This window comes from Rattus rattus, chromosome 1, assembly GCF_011064425.1.
Source record: "Rattus rattus isolate New Zealand chromosome 1, Rrattus_CSIRO_v1, whole genome shotgun sequence".
NCBI lineage: Eukaryota > Metazoa > Chordata > Mammalia > Rodentia > Muridae > Rattus > Rattus rattus.
Genome location: NC_046154.1, coordinates 164,048,025 through 164,062,399, shown reverse-complemented (window position 1 = coordinate 164,062,399; position 14,375 = coordinate 164,048,025). Strand labels below are relative to the sequence as shown.

The following is a 14,375-nucleotide window of genomic DNA, read 5'->3' as shown; positions in this document are numbered from 1 at the left end:
TCCTCCGCTCCTGTGGGGTCATGACAATTAAATGTCATAGAACACATACAGAGTACATATACGACAGCAATGGCACGTTTGTCTCTAAACCCGGAGAAGCGACTCAGAAAACGCGTCTTTATGATGCCAGGGATGGTCAATAGAGAACGGAAGGTCAAGGAGCCAGTTCTGCGAGTGAATGAGTATGAATCACAAAATGAAGAAGTTATTCTCTTCTTTGGCATGAGTCAGGGAGGTGGTAGGCCACATGGGTCTAATTAAAGCATCTCCACATTTACCAGAGAGAACCAACTGGCCTTGGGCTCACAAACCAACATCAAACAACAGCAAAAAAGCAAGGTGGCTCTTTGGTTCGTATTATGTCACTCTCGAGCTTTTCTATGGTTCATGGCACTAGCTTTCCACCAAGCGCCATCACTTAAGGCTTCCTTCCTAAATAAATACTACTCTACAAAGAGACCCAAACTAAATACAAGCACCAGCAACCTAAGAAAAGGCAAAAGGCATAAGAGTGCATGGGGGAAAAAACAAAAACGAAATATGTAAGGGCTAAATTTAAACACAACTATGTAAAAATCATTGTGCCTTAGAACCGATCTCTGGTGGAAGAGACCTGAATGGCAGGAAAGGAAGCTGGTGAAAGCTCAGGGCCCTAAGAAGATTTGCTGACGACCACAAAGAAAAACAACAAGATACGTGGGGTCTCCCCAGACAAGATACATGGGGTCTCCACAGACAAGATACATGGGGTCTCCACAGACAAGATACATGGGGTCTCCACAGACAAGATACATGGGGTCTCCACAGACAAGATACATGGGGTCTCCCCAGACAAGATACATGCGGTCTCCCCAGCTGCCCAACTCTGTAAAATAACGCTTCCAGCCATCAGTCAACTCCATTTCTTACAGAACTCTAATGGAGGCAGCCAGTCAGTCTAGGCCTACTCCTATCTGGTCCTCCAGCCTGTATCATCAGCATCACCTCATAGCAATAGAAGACATAGAAGACATCTTCCATCTCCTCCCCAGGCCCTTAAGAGTAGCTCTTCCTGACAGGCTGTTAAGCTTTGGAGAAAGAGGCCGCACTGGGTTCTGGGGCTGGGGGTTGTTTGTTTCTTTGGTTGGTCTTTTGATTGTTAATTTGTTGTTGATGATGACTGTTGTCCTGCCCCATATTGCATCAGACCCACCCTCTGATCTCACACTATAGATCCTGCAGCTCAGCCTTCACTCCAAAAGTCATCAGAGGACATAAATCTTATGAGTTCAATTTGGACCGTCTGTGTAACTGTGTAACGCCTTTCGAAGGGTGTGTGCCCTGCTGAGTGAAAAATCAGAGTTAAAAGGATAGATTTGGGGGGGTGGGGGAATCACTCAGATGTCAGCAGGATTAACCCCACTTCAACCCAGGCGAACCCTGGAGGCATGTGTGATATAAGCCAGGCACAAAAAAAGACACTCACCGTCTGATTCTATTATATACGGTCCCTAGAGTAGACAGATCATAGGAAGGAGAACGGTAGTGATGGCCAGGGCCTGGGGACAGGAGAGGCCAGAACGGAATGGGCAGGGAGAGCTGGGTGTGGAGTAGGGCTGCAGCTGGGGGCTGGGCCTCTACAATGCTGAGACTGCTCCCTGCCTCTGTGCTAGACACCCAAGTACAGCAGGCTTTAGATTACACACACTGTGCGTATTTTGGCATCCTCCAAAAAGCACTAACCCCAAGGTCGCTTCGGATAAGAAGCTCCCATGATGGCAAAGGGGGTACCAGTTTGTTGACTTTAACTGCTTCCAAAGGAGGCTTATGACAAGGACAATTAGGAGCGTCTGCCACTCCCTGGCAGTGTCTAAGAGGAAGGGCCCTGCACTCAAAGATCAGAGGCTTGGGAGTCATAAGAATCGGGGCCGGACTTTGACTTTGTCATTACTAGGTAATAATTGGTGGGTGCCACCAAGCCGCTCAACTTGTCTATCTGCACAGTGGTCTCAGAACTCTCCTCTACAAAGTCGTTAAAAGGACGGGAGACTACGAATTACAGGCATCTCCATTAACACCCGGAGGCCATCTCAGACGGGAAAGCCAACCTCTGAGCCAAGGGAAGTGATCTTGACCTAGGTATGAAAGGGGCATGTCCAGTGTGAGGGGCAGCATCACAGGGAGGAGGAGAAACCAAGGCAGGTAGAACTTCTGTATGCTAGTTCTAATCCCGCCTCGATCTCCTTCCAGTTCTGAGGCATGCCAGTCAGTCTAGCCTTATTCCTGCCTGGTCCTTGAGCCGGCATCATCGGCATCTCAGAAGATCTCAGAGAGCAGAGCGGTTTCCCTTGTACTACAGCCCTCTTGAGCCTGAGACTATCGCCTGTAAAATGTGGCTGATGGTGACACCATGGTCCACTAGGTAGGGCTGTTGAGAAACCAGATTAACAGGCTCATGGGCAGTGTGAACCCCAGGTCTAGCATGTAGCGTGCTTTCAATAACAGAACTGTGACACTCCTACAACCATGAGTCTCGGTTGCTAGGAAACAGATCCACAACAGTACTGACGGGTGCTTCGAGAATCAAACTCAGTGGGCAAGAACTGTATTGATCACAGCAGCACAGCTACGAGCCAGGCACTGCCAAGGAGCCCTATAGACACCTCTGTAGCTGGGTCTCACAACAGCCCTCAGAGAAAAGTATCATCATCATCATCATCATCATCGCCTCAGATGAAGAAACTGAGGCAAGTGTCTTGCCCAAAGAGCCTGCCCAGAGCCACCCTGGCTGTAAAACTTCATGTCCAAGAGAGTTATTGTTCACAGGAAGTGAACTTTCTGTGACTACAGGAAGATAGCAATTCCATGCAGGAAAACACACTCCATCGCTCCTTTCCGGCCTTGGAGTTAATTACTGTGGCTTTGCCCAGGACAGTCACCGTCCCGTGCAGTCGGAAGGAAGGCAGCAAATAGAACAATAAGCCGTAGGGACGCAACTGGCTTTCATCTTCAGAAGAATTACTTCTCGAGACCAGTAATCCCCAATCACCGGGAGCAATCTGGGACGCTCTTAATAGAGGCTGTGGCAAGGGCTACCTTGCAAAGGACGCCAACACGCAGCCAGCGCTGCTTAGCTGCACACGTGTCTCCAGTATCCTATATGGCTGCTCTGCCCACAGCGACTTGCTCAGCTGGTCACCGCCTACTAGAAGCACTTGGAGATTCTCTCCCAGGGACAGCTGTCTGCAAGTCAACAGCACTCAAGATAAGAGACTGAGAAAGGCTCGTTGGATAACTGTCCCTCGGACAGAAGGCAAATCTTAGGGATGGCAGTGAAGAATGGCCTACAGTGGTGAGGGAAGAGGTTATAGACAGCCTCATTCCCGAAGAGGTACTTGGTCCCACCCTGGTAAGGGCATTCCAAAGACTAAAGGAGACGACACGTGGAAGGTCTGGCCCAGGCTCTGGCTTCCAGCAGGAGTTCGGCAAATGTACTTCCACTCTTCTGTTTCCCTTCCTCTGCAAGCTCATCCTGGGATCCCACCCCATCAGACCCTTCCCTGGCCTTCAGAACTCTGCCTGTCACCACTTCCCCCTCAAAGGCTTTCTGCTCCAGCTGCCTAGACAGACCCACCCCTTCCTGTTTAGCACGTCCAGATGGCACGGGGGCAGCTGGCCCGCCGAGGGATAAGGAAAACTTTCTGGAGGAAGACCCCCTAAAGGACAGACAGACAAGGGGGAGTGGACAGGGCATTCGGACAGAAGGAGCCGTGTGTTCCAAGGTCAGGAAGGCAGAGAAAGCTCTGTAGATTTGAGGAGTCCGAATGCAATGCAAAGGAACCTTCCTGGACCAAGCTCACCATCCCCACCATCCAGGCTCTATCCCCACCCTAACCAACATCCTTCACTGAACAAGTGGATTACACAGTCCTTTGTTCATTGGTCTCAGCCCCAAATTCACTGCGGGGAAGGGGGTACACCTTATCTTCTTTGTCTTCTTAACATTTTGTGGCTTGTTATCACTACTAGTTAAATGACCACCAGACTGGGAGCTCCGAGACAAGAGGGACCTGGCCATCAGACCAACACCCAGAACAGGACTACAGACGTAGCATCTGACACTTGGTTAAGTATTTTATGATTGAAGAAATACTAGATATTCAGCTCCTGAAAAGGATGGGAGAATGACTTCGGGCAGCACAGGTACTCTGTGATATAAATAGCCCCACACGTACACATGTGCACGCCGGATGGGTACATGAACTAGTTAACGGAAGACTACAAAGTTCTCACACTCCAAAGCCCAGAGGTCCATGATCCCGAGCTTCGCCTGGCTAAGCTGCCAAGATTTCTATCTCATCTTGTCACTGCCATTCATAGCGTCTCTCTTATCCACAGCAGCCATTGTCACAGGGGCAGCGGAACATCTCCCCTCTGTTCCTCTCCCCTGAGCGCTGGGAGCTCAGCAGATTCCCAGCCCTCCGAGAGGAGGTCAGCTGACCCGGGGCCGCCTGGCCCTCTTCCGGGGAGGCTCTTTTACAGGAGCCTTCTCTGGGAATGGTCAGCATTCCATTCTCCCAGAGGGTGGGAGGTGAAGCTGGCCCGTTTTCATTAATTGCAAATTAATGCTAGGCTGGGTGCTATTTTAGTCCGCCCGGCTTCCACAGAGGACGGAATGCGATCCGAGGCAGCACATCGCACTCATTCCTTCTGCCGTTGGACTGCAGGAATATTTTTAGAAGCCGCACCCTCATGCCGTGGCCAGATAAATAATTCCCGAAACCAGATGTGCACTTTGCAAATCAGCATAAGGCACAGAAGGGAAGAGGAACCGGTCACGTGGCTCATACCAAAGCTGCAGCAACATCTACGGCGTTTAAGCCAGAAGCATCTTTAGAGACTTCCCCCGGCCACAGGAGAGGTGGACCCACAACCTGACAAGCACTCCTCCTGCTTTTAGGACGGAAGATTGTGCCACTCGCATCCCATTGGTTGGTAGTACCTCAGTACCCACCGTCCCCCTTGGCCAGGCAGTGAGGGCCTTTCATTCACGCAGAGACCAGCTTGTGGCCATGTGTCTGACTGCTTCTGTCAGCAACCGTCCCTTCTAAATATGCTTCCTCAGAGTGCTGAGTCAGGAAGAGTGGAGCCCATACAGCCGGAAGGCAAATCAACCCCAGCTGAAACGCGCTTTTAAAAACCCTTGGATGTGGGTGCAAGAGGATGCAGTCTGCCCGGAAGTCAAACACGGGAGTTTTAACCGTGGTTCGGCACTCCTTTGCCCACAAATCAAACAGATCTAAGTGTGCCAGGCACCACGGGGTGCTCTGGGAAAGGAGAGACGGAACAAACTACTGATCTCAGGCCCTTAGACATTATAGGTTGGAAAACGACTCTCTCTCTCTCTCTCTCTCTCTCTCTCTCTCTCTCTCTCTCTCTCTCTCTCTCTGTGTGTGTGTGTGTGTGTGTGTGTGTGTGTGTTTGCACATGCACGTGCACGCCTGTCCCCACCCTGGGAAGTGTCACCAGCAGGAGCAGAGATGCCTAAGAAAAAAGACAAAGAAAAATAAATACATGACCAGCGTTGACTTTTGTAAAGTACTACGCGCCCTACTTGGCTGCAAACCCAGAGGATCCCAGGTGGAAAACTTGGTCCCCAGGAGCTGCCGCGGGAAAGTCGCTGCTCCGTTGCATTTCCGAACGAGCTGTCCTTCCGGGCTGCTGCCCCATTGTCCCCTATACAATTCCTCTCTGAATTCTGGCCATTCTTCTGCTCCTTTAGGGAATTCTATGACTCCACAGGAAGCTATGCACCTTATCAGTTCTGGGACTACACCATGGGACCAAGAGGTCATACTGTACCACAGAACCCGATCCCCAGGCGAGAGGCTCACATTCCAGACCCTGCGAAGACTACATTTAGTACTGAGGGTTCCCGGCGACAGGTGGCAGGAAGAATCTGGACAGAGCCTCAGGGAGATCAATAGATGGTGTAAAACCCTTAGAAGGCAAGGGTGCAAATTTACAGCAGGCCCGACCACCACCCCCAGAACCATTTTCCCAGCAGCTGGCTATCCGTGCACTCCTCCTTCCACTTAGGCAAGACCTTGGGATGAACACAGCTAAGCGCCATCTCCTCTGACTGCATTTTTAGCTATTTTCCCATCTGTTGCCAATGCCTACAACTGGGGGATTGCCCACACAAACTCTTAGAAAAAGATTAACTGGAGAAAATAAACAAACAGTAGACAGCACTTCTTCCTACTTAACAGGCGAGGCTAAGTTCAATGGGTAAGAAACTTATCCTAAGCCCTGACATCGGCAGGAAACAGAGCTGCAGCACAAACCTGGGCTACCCAGCTCCTGAGTCTCTAGCCCTAGACGGGACTCATTTGTAGACAGTTGATTCCGACGGTTTAATTCTGAACACAGAGAATATCTTGTAAAGGCTCTAGAGTACGTCTGTGGCTGTTGCTATTACCTATTGTGTAACGGAAGGAACTGGTGTGTGTGTGTGTGTGTGTGTGTGTGTGTGTGTGTGTGTGTGTTCAATGTCAAGGAGCTGGGAAGCCCTACAGCCAGCCCATAAGTTAGCTTGACTTTTTGGGGTTTTTTCTCTCTCTGTCAATACTGGGGCTGAACCAAGAGCTTCCTACATGCTTAGCAAGTATTCTGAACTCTGAAACACAATCCCAATTCATAATTTTTGAACTTGATAGTCAGTGCTCCTTCTAGAATCATCCAGCCACTCGTCAGAAAGGGATTTGAGATTTCACTTCCTGTTCCTAAGGAGAACTGTTTCAACCCATCATTTTCACCAGACTCTACAGACTGGACAGAAATATGTAACTGAGGTCAACTCTTCTGTGAGTAGCAAGGCCATGGGGATGTGTCTCTCACAGACTGCTCAAGGGATGCTCATGACTAATGGTTGACAGCCACGTTCTAGAAACCCTAAAACAGCTCTATCCTTCCAAGCAAGGATGTGGTCCATCACACATCCACTGACTGACAGCAGCGGGTGCAACAAAAGAGGAAGACGTGAGAATGTTGCTAGGCCTTGTCTAGGGAGCAGGGTCCCGTTGGAGGGTTTCGGAAGTGTTGGGAGTCCTGAGGCCATTTCATAACGAAACCCGCACAGTAAGCTCCGTTTATTTTGAAATGGTGTTTGCTTATTTTGCGGCCGTGGTCTAAGGGACATTCAGAGTGCACCCAAGAAGGCCCTTGAACCCTGGAGAGCTTCCTTCAGCTCCAGCAGCCTCCAGAAATAAATGCAAACTCCATCCCTCGCCCTTTAAGATTGATTTTTATTTCTAATGATGTGTGTGTGGTATGCGGACCTGTGCACATGTGCGTGCAGGCGTCCTCAGAGGCGGCCAGAAGAGGGTGTAGGGTCCCCTGGAGCTAGAGTTATGGGTGCTCGTGAGCAGCCCAACATGAACGCTATGAACTAAACTCGGGTTCTCTAGAAGAGCGGCAAATGGTCTTAATCGCTGGGCCATCTCTCCAAGTCCCAATTCAACCTTTCTGAACGACCATTCTTTTTATCCAGCTCTCAATTCCAGAGCTGGTTCAAGTGTGAGACGGTGAGGCAGAGATGTGGGGTGGGAAGTCACGGCGGCATAGTGGCTAGGGAAAGGCTTCTAAGTTGGGTGTGAATTGTTTGTAGGGAAAGGCTTCTATGTTGGGTATGAATTATTTGTAGGGAAAGGCTTCTAAGTTGGGTGTGAATTGTTTGTAGGGAAAGGCTTCTATGTTGGGTGTGAATTGTTTGTAGGGAAAGGCTTCTATGTTGGGTGTGAATTGTTTGCCCGTAGTCACAGCACTTAAGGAAATAGAGCGATCGAGGAGGACCGCCTGTTCAAGGTCATCCTCAGCTACATCACAAGTTTGAAACCAGCCTGGCCTATGGCCTACATGAGACGCCACCTCAAAGACAGAAAAGTGGGGAGGCTTCTAGGTTTAAAATATTCCCGGGCCCTTCTAGCACATTCTGCAGAGTGGTATGAACTTACCTTTATATGCCAGCCACTGTTATTACGGATGTGCTATCTAATTTGTCTGTGCCTCAGTTTCCCTATGGGTGCATGAGTTATAAGATGAAGAGTGCCCATCTCTTATGCTGTCTGAAAGAGTCATGTATGAAAGTATCAAGCCCATGGGGACTGAAATACACATGAAATACGAGTGTTACTTTTATGGTAAGAATTCCAGATTGTGAACTTTCTGAGGGCAGAGACTGAGTGTCAGTCATTGTCCCAGCAGGGAGAAGAGAGACTGGTAGGCTATAGGGGACTCCTTAATGCCTGCTGAAGTAAACTGTTTGGATGAGCCTTTTGCTGGCAGTCTTTCCCAGAGCCTGTCTACCAGCAGAGGGAGAGGCTGCTTCAGATCCGGCCACGCCCACCAGCCACGCCCACCCACCATACCCAGGCCCCCATCTGAGTTTTACCTTAATATTACAGTTGTCATCAAGCAGTATGTTCTCCAGCTTCAAGTCCCGGTGGACCACGCCATTCTGCAATGACAAAACGGAGGAGTTGAACGGGAGTGTGTGAAATGACAGACAAGAGAACTCTGGGGAGGGGGGAGGGGAGGCCGGGCACAGGGAACAAGTCTGACAGATGAAAGAAATGCACCAGCCAGCCCCGGTGGTCTTCACCTCTATCCTTCAGTCCTGCTCTCACTGCCAGGACGCTCCCCAGACAGCAACCAGCGACAGGAGAGCATTAGTCACTTGCTGTGCGGTTAAAGGAAAAATGACTGGAATTTACCCCCCCCCCCCAGAGCCTGTAAACCAGCAGGGGGATTCTTTGTGGGAATGTAATTCCACTGTGTCTGAGACAGGGTCTCTCAGATACAGCAGACATCTCAGCTGGTGACTCGGAGCATAGGGCTCCAGGGACAGCCTGCCTGCCTGCCTGCCTGTCTGTCTGTCTGTCTGCATCCCTCGTGCTGGAAAGAGGCCTGACCCAGTCTCCTAAGCTTTGTCTTAAATACTTCCTAAGCAGCCAGCTGGAAAGACTTGAAAGCCCCTCTCCACTCTGCAGGACTCAGGGCTGATGAAAAGGGTTTGCAGGCCAAGGAGACCAGAGCCACTGGGAACTGTTATACTGTGTGACCTTTTCATTCAGGCAAACGCTGGCCAATCGGGAGGCTGGACTTGAGAGCAGCCCCGCCAGCTGACGGGAAAGGACACCAAGGACACCGATGGGCTGGGGAGAAGGTTCTGTCCAGCTGTAACACCAAGCCTGCTCATGTCTCTTAGGGGTGGGTGGGCAGAGTCAACTGAAAGACGTGCTTGGGGGCTGTGTCGGCTGTACATGGGGGAGTGGGTTCCCAGCATCACGCTGCATACATGGCTTCTGTGGAGAAAGCTACTGTGTTGAGCAAACGGGCGAGCATGCCTGTAGCTGGCTCTTTGAGTTTGTTTTCTTTTCCGTGTGACGGCTTCTAACATCTCCGCAGCCACCAAGTGGAGAGAGGTGACGTGTATTCGTAATCGTACTACTGTTTTTGCTAATCCGAGCTCTCGGGAGGCATCCGGAGACTCAGAAACGCCCCCCAAAACACATATCCCAGAGGAGGGATATGGAGAAGAGGAAGGATTCTGTTTGGCTTTAAATGAAATACTGCGAGAAGCCGGTTTCACATGGTCGCATTCCTGGCTGACATAAGAAGATGGAGTGAGTCTAGGAACATCCCATTCATACAAATTCACACACTCCAGATAACGGAAGGAGTCTGTGCTGCTTTCCAGCATTACTCGAGGAGGAGTCACAGAAGGCTTCGTGGTCTGATTGGGACTGTCTTTCGGGCACACAGAGAGGTCAACCAAAGGTTGTGGGTGTGCACATCCATCACCCTAACACGGATCTACAGAGACAGCCAGATCCTGACGGCTCACTGGCAAGCCAGCCCAGTGGAACTAACTGGTAAGCGCCAGGTTCACGAGAGACCCTGTCTCTAAAACGATGGTGGGAAGTGATAGGGACACCTGACAATGACCTCAGGCCTCTACATACACATGCACAAATACACACACACACACACACACACATGCACACACACATGCAGGCAAACACATGCATGCAATCACACATGTACACACATGCACACATGCACACACACACACACACATGGGATTTGGATGCACATGCACATCTGTAACGCACACAATGCACACACACATGTAGGCACACACACACATAGGCAAACAAATACATGCAATCACACATACACACACACATGCTCACACATGTGCATGCACACACACGTGGACATGCACATGCATACATGCGCGCACACACACACACACACACACACACACACACGCACACACACAAGCATGGGATTTGAATAGGGGAATTTTCTCACCCTAGTCTGTAACGTCTCCACACATGTCACATGAACTAACCGAGGCCGTACCTTGTGACAGTAATGCACGGCAGACACGATCTGCCGGAAGAAGTGCCTGGTCTCCCTCTCGCTGAGGCGTCTCCGCTCGCTGATGTAGTCATACAGCTCTCCTTTGCTGGCATATTCCATGATGATCACAATCTTATCTTTGTTCTCAAACACTGTGGGGGCGGGGAGAGAAATAAACAAACACTCCGTCATCCAGCCGGACCAATGACGACCGCAGAGATGGAACAGGGAAGACCGCACGGAGACGCCACTGAGCCGGATGGAGCTCAGGGAACAGGTTGCAAAGCTATGCATTCAACATCAGGGGTGCTCGGGACAATGGTAGCTTCTCTCTGTCCCTGCACCCGCCTTGAACAGTTGAGCGAAACATACCAGGACCTCACTCCCATTAATAAAATCACCTCTCTCCAGTCCCCTCCCACCCCTGCGTCCTGGTTCTCTGTAGAGAGAAGAGAATTAGCAAACACAAGTATAGGGCTGTGGAGACAGCTCAGGAGGTAAAGCGCTAGCTGCCCAGATATGAGGACCTGAGTTCTGAAAACCAAGCAAAAGCCAAACACAGCAGCATGACATGTCTGTGATTTCAGTGCTCCCATGCGTGATCCTAGTGCTCCCATGTATGGTCCCAGTGCTCCCATGGGTGAGTGCTCCCATGGGTGATCCCAGTGCTCCCATGTGTCATCTCAGTGCTCCCATACATGATCTCAGTGCTCCCATTCATGATCCTAGTGCTCCCATGCGTGATCCTAGTGCTCCCATGGGTGACCCCAGTGCTCCCATGGGTGACCCCAGTGCTCCCATGGGTGATCCCAGTGCTCCCATGTGTCATCTCAGTGCTCCCATTCGTGATCCCAGTGCTCCTATGCGGGGACTGAGAGGTAGAGACAAGGAGAGTCCCAGAAGCTCCATGAGCCAGACTGGCTTACACAGCACCAAATAAAGGAGTGTTAGGGACAAGGTGGATCTGGAGGGCTGACAGCAGAGGTTGTTCATTGACCTCCACGTCCATGATGGCTCACATGCACACACATGCACTTCCTAGATGCACACACACGCGCGCGCGCGCACACACACACACACACACACACACACAGCTGCTGCTGCTATTGCTCCTCCCCCTCCCCCTGCCCCTCCCCTTCCCCTGTCTCTCCCCTGCCCCTGCCCCTGCCCCTGCCCCTGCCCCTGCTATTCATCAACCATCTGATGCAGACAGGGTACCATATCACTGACAGAGCTTCTCTGGCCTCCGTCCTTTTTATCTCTTTGCTCATTTGTACTCGACAGTTTCAAACACACCTTAATGTATTTCATCACATCTACACAAGCTGATGGCCCTTCTTAGACCTGCTTCACTCATTTCGAACTTACAACTTACCCCCAGGGAATATGTGAGATTTTACCAGTCAAAAAGGAACCTGATGCGGATGGCCCTGGAGGTCGTGAGACCTGCAGAGCCTGCAGCCAGTTACTACTTCCAGGATCAAGTGAGGGTGCACTCAAGGAGGAGGTGTCCTAAACAGCTAACCAGAACCAACTTAGCTCTGGGTCTGGGAGAGCCCCAGAGCCAAACCTGGAATGGAATCAGGACCCCTGCAGCCCTCTGGAGCTCGGTGTCCCTGCCTGCAGCCCAGTCCTTTCTCACCCGGCCTCCATGATGTTTGTCAGGGCCCTCTCGCCAACTCTGTTCTCCAGCTGTTACGATCAAACTCGGGGTCCCAAACTGACAGCCAAGGCCAACACAGGGGCAGAAGAGAAAAGGCAAGGAAGAGAGAAGGTTCTAGGTGCTCAATCCCACTTCAGCCACTCACTCCACTGCCACAGAGCCTTAATTCAGGCTGTCATGTAAGGTGCCTTTAACTGTCTGGAAATACATCCTTCCTAGAAGCTACAGAGGGAACCCCGGACCCTCCTGCCCATGTCTACTTTATCAGTTCCACTGTTCCCGCCTACTTCCATGTCCAACGGTACAGAAAGAGCTGTCAGTCATACATGTTACTCACGTTTACACACGTGCTGCTCTCTCCACCTCCCTGCTTTCCCCTCCCCCCGCCCACCCCTACCTACCCTGGACAGGTGTTCATCAACAGAGCCTTCACTCACACATATCTGCACGTCACATGCCTTCAGCCTCCTACTTCCTGGTCCATCCATGCCTCGTCGTAACTTATTTCCTGGTTACATACCCATTTTCCCTCTGCCTGGACGCAGAGTTTGGGCTGGGAGAGCTAAAACCTAGCCTTCTGTCCTCTCTGTGTGACTCTAGGAAGGTGCTTACCTTCCCTGTGTTTCTGTTACATCAAATACAAAAATGGGAATGATGTTAGAATATCGCATTTCAACGGGTTTCGTAGGACTGTTGGGGGAACGGATTGATTACAGGATGGCTTAGAACGAAGCCTGAATGCACAGCCTTCAATAAAAATGAAGATATTACTTATATTATTATATTATTGGACCCCCAGGGTCTGGCACCGAGGCAAACATGCACATTCGATAAGCCACTGAGTTGAACTGGAACCTGACTGCGGCCTGGGCTCCCTGCCCTCCCACACCTTGTCACTGGCAGCCAGAAAGTCACCCTCCCCCCAGTTCCTTTTGGCTCCTTCCAGTCCAGTGACTCTCTCTGATAAAATGAAGGGGAAGGCGATAGGAAGGGAGAGGGAGGGAGAGGGGACAGCCAGATAAAACTGGCTGCTCGGGAGTCTGCTGGCCTCTCTGTACCCAGCCACTTGGGCTCCTACCAGGATTTCTTTCTGGGTTAGACTTTTCATTAATTTAAACTCTGGGAAGTAGGAAGGCCTTGGGGCATACGGCTCAGGCTGCAAATGTCAGGGAGTGATATATATGCCCTCAGGAAGCCATTGGGTGTTTTTTTGTTTTGTTTTGTTTTGTTTTGTTTTGGTAGGGAGAAGGAAGAAAAAGTACACACACACACACACACACACACACACACACACACACACACACACAAATAAACAAGCACCTCACATCCCAGACTCTGGAGCATCCTTAAAGGAGATCAAAACTCATCTGAATACCAGGGGCACACCTCCCCGCAGACAGGACCATCAGAGGCTGGCTCCTCCCTTTTCAACTGTACGTTTCTGCTGGCCTCAGCGTGACGGGTGCTTCTAAGCAACTTCTGCTGGCACAGCACTGACACTCTGGGTCCATGCACCTGCGTCCATGCACCTGCGTCACCCCTCACCGGCTTCCCTGTCACCTCACTACCAAATGCCTGAGAGGAAGAACAGCTGCAAACAACCCTGCTTCCTGGAGCACGCAGATCCTGCAAGGTACTCTGGGAAAGAAAAAAAAAAGACTTGGTGACTAAACGGATGAACTATTTGGAAAATGCTCACACCTGGACTTGGCGGCCTTTGGACAGCAGGCTTTTCTCTCAGGCTCTGCTGGTGAACCGGGGCACTTCCATGTCCCTACTCATACGCAGAGGAAGGAGTGCAGGAAACAGGGGATTCAGATACTGCGATGCTATCTGAATAAGACTACCCCTTGCTGTCATGGGCCGTCAGGGGGCTCTCCTGGGCCTGCAGACACCATCTCCTGTGGGCAGGCCAGGTTCACAGGGGGACACCATGAGAATTCTGCATTTGGAGACCCTCTATAGGAGGCTGGGAGACCAGGTTACAGCAACAGTGGCACTAAGTGGGCCTACTAGCCCCTGTGCTCAGAGGCATTCTATGAATGGTATCATGTGGGTGTGGCCCTTTAAGCCGTTTTATTCTGTACGAATGAACAGCTGATACCCCAAGGTTTAGAACAGTCTCCATGATTAGAAAGCCCAGGCAGGACTGCGCTAGGCTACACAATCAGCCTTCAGGATCAAAACTCAGTCTCTGTTACCGTCCATACGCACCAATCCCTCTGGCCTGACTCTCATCACACGATGAGGCTGACAGAGTTTGGGGGTCAGGATCGGTGAACTGACCTTAACACTGTGTCTCAGT

General features: G+C 50.8%; 1 protein-coding gene across 1 annotated transcript in view; it reads right to left on the bottom strand.

Moving 5' to 3' along the window:
• Positions 1-14,375, bottom strand: part of Nuak1 (NUAK family kinase 1) — a 69,893-nt gene that overhangs the window by 10,665 nt on the left and 44,853 nt on the right. The window contains exons 3-4 of the mRNA XM_032910486.1: positions 10,408-10,559; positions 8,432-8,497 (exon numbers count right to left, since the gene is read on the bottom strand). Of these exons, the coding sequence (XP_032766377.1) occupies positions 8,432-8,497; positions 10,408-10,559 (218 nt within the window). The remainder of the gene's footprint in view (positions 1-8,431; positions 8,498-10,407; positions 10,560-14,375) is intronic.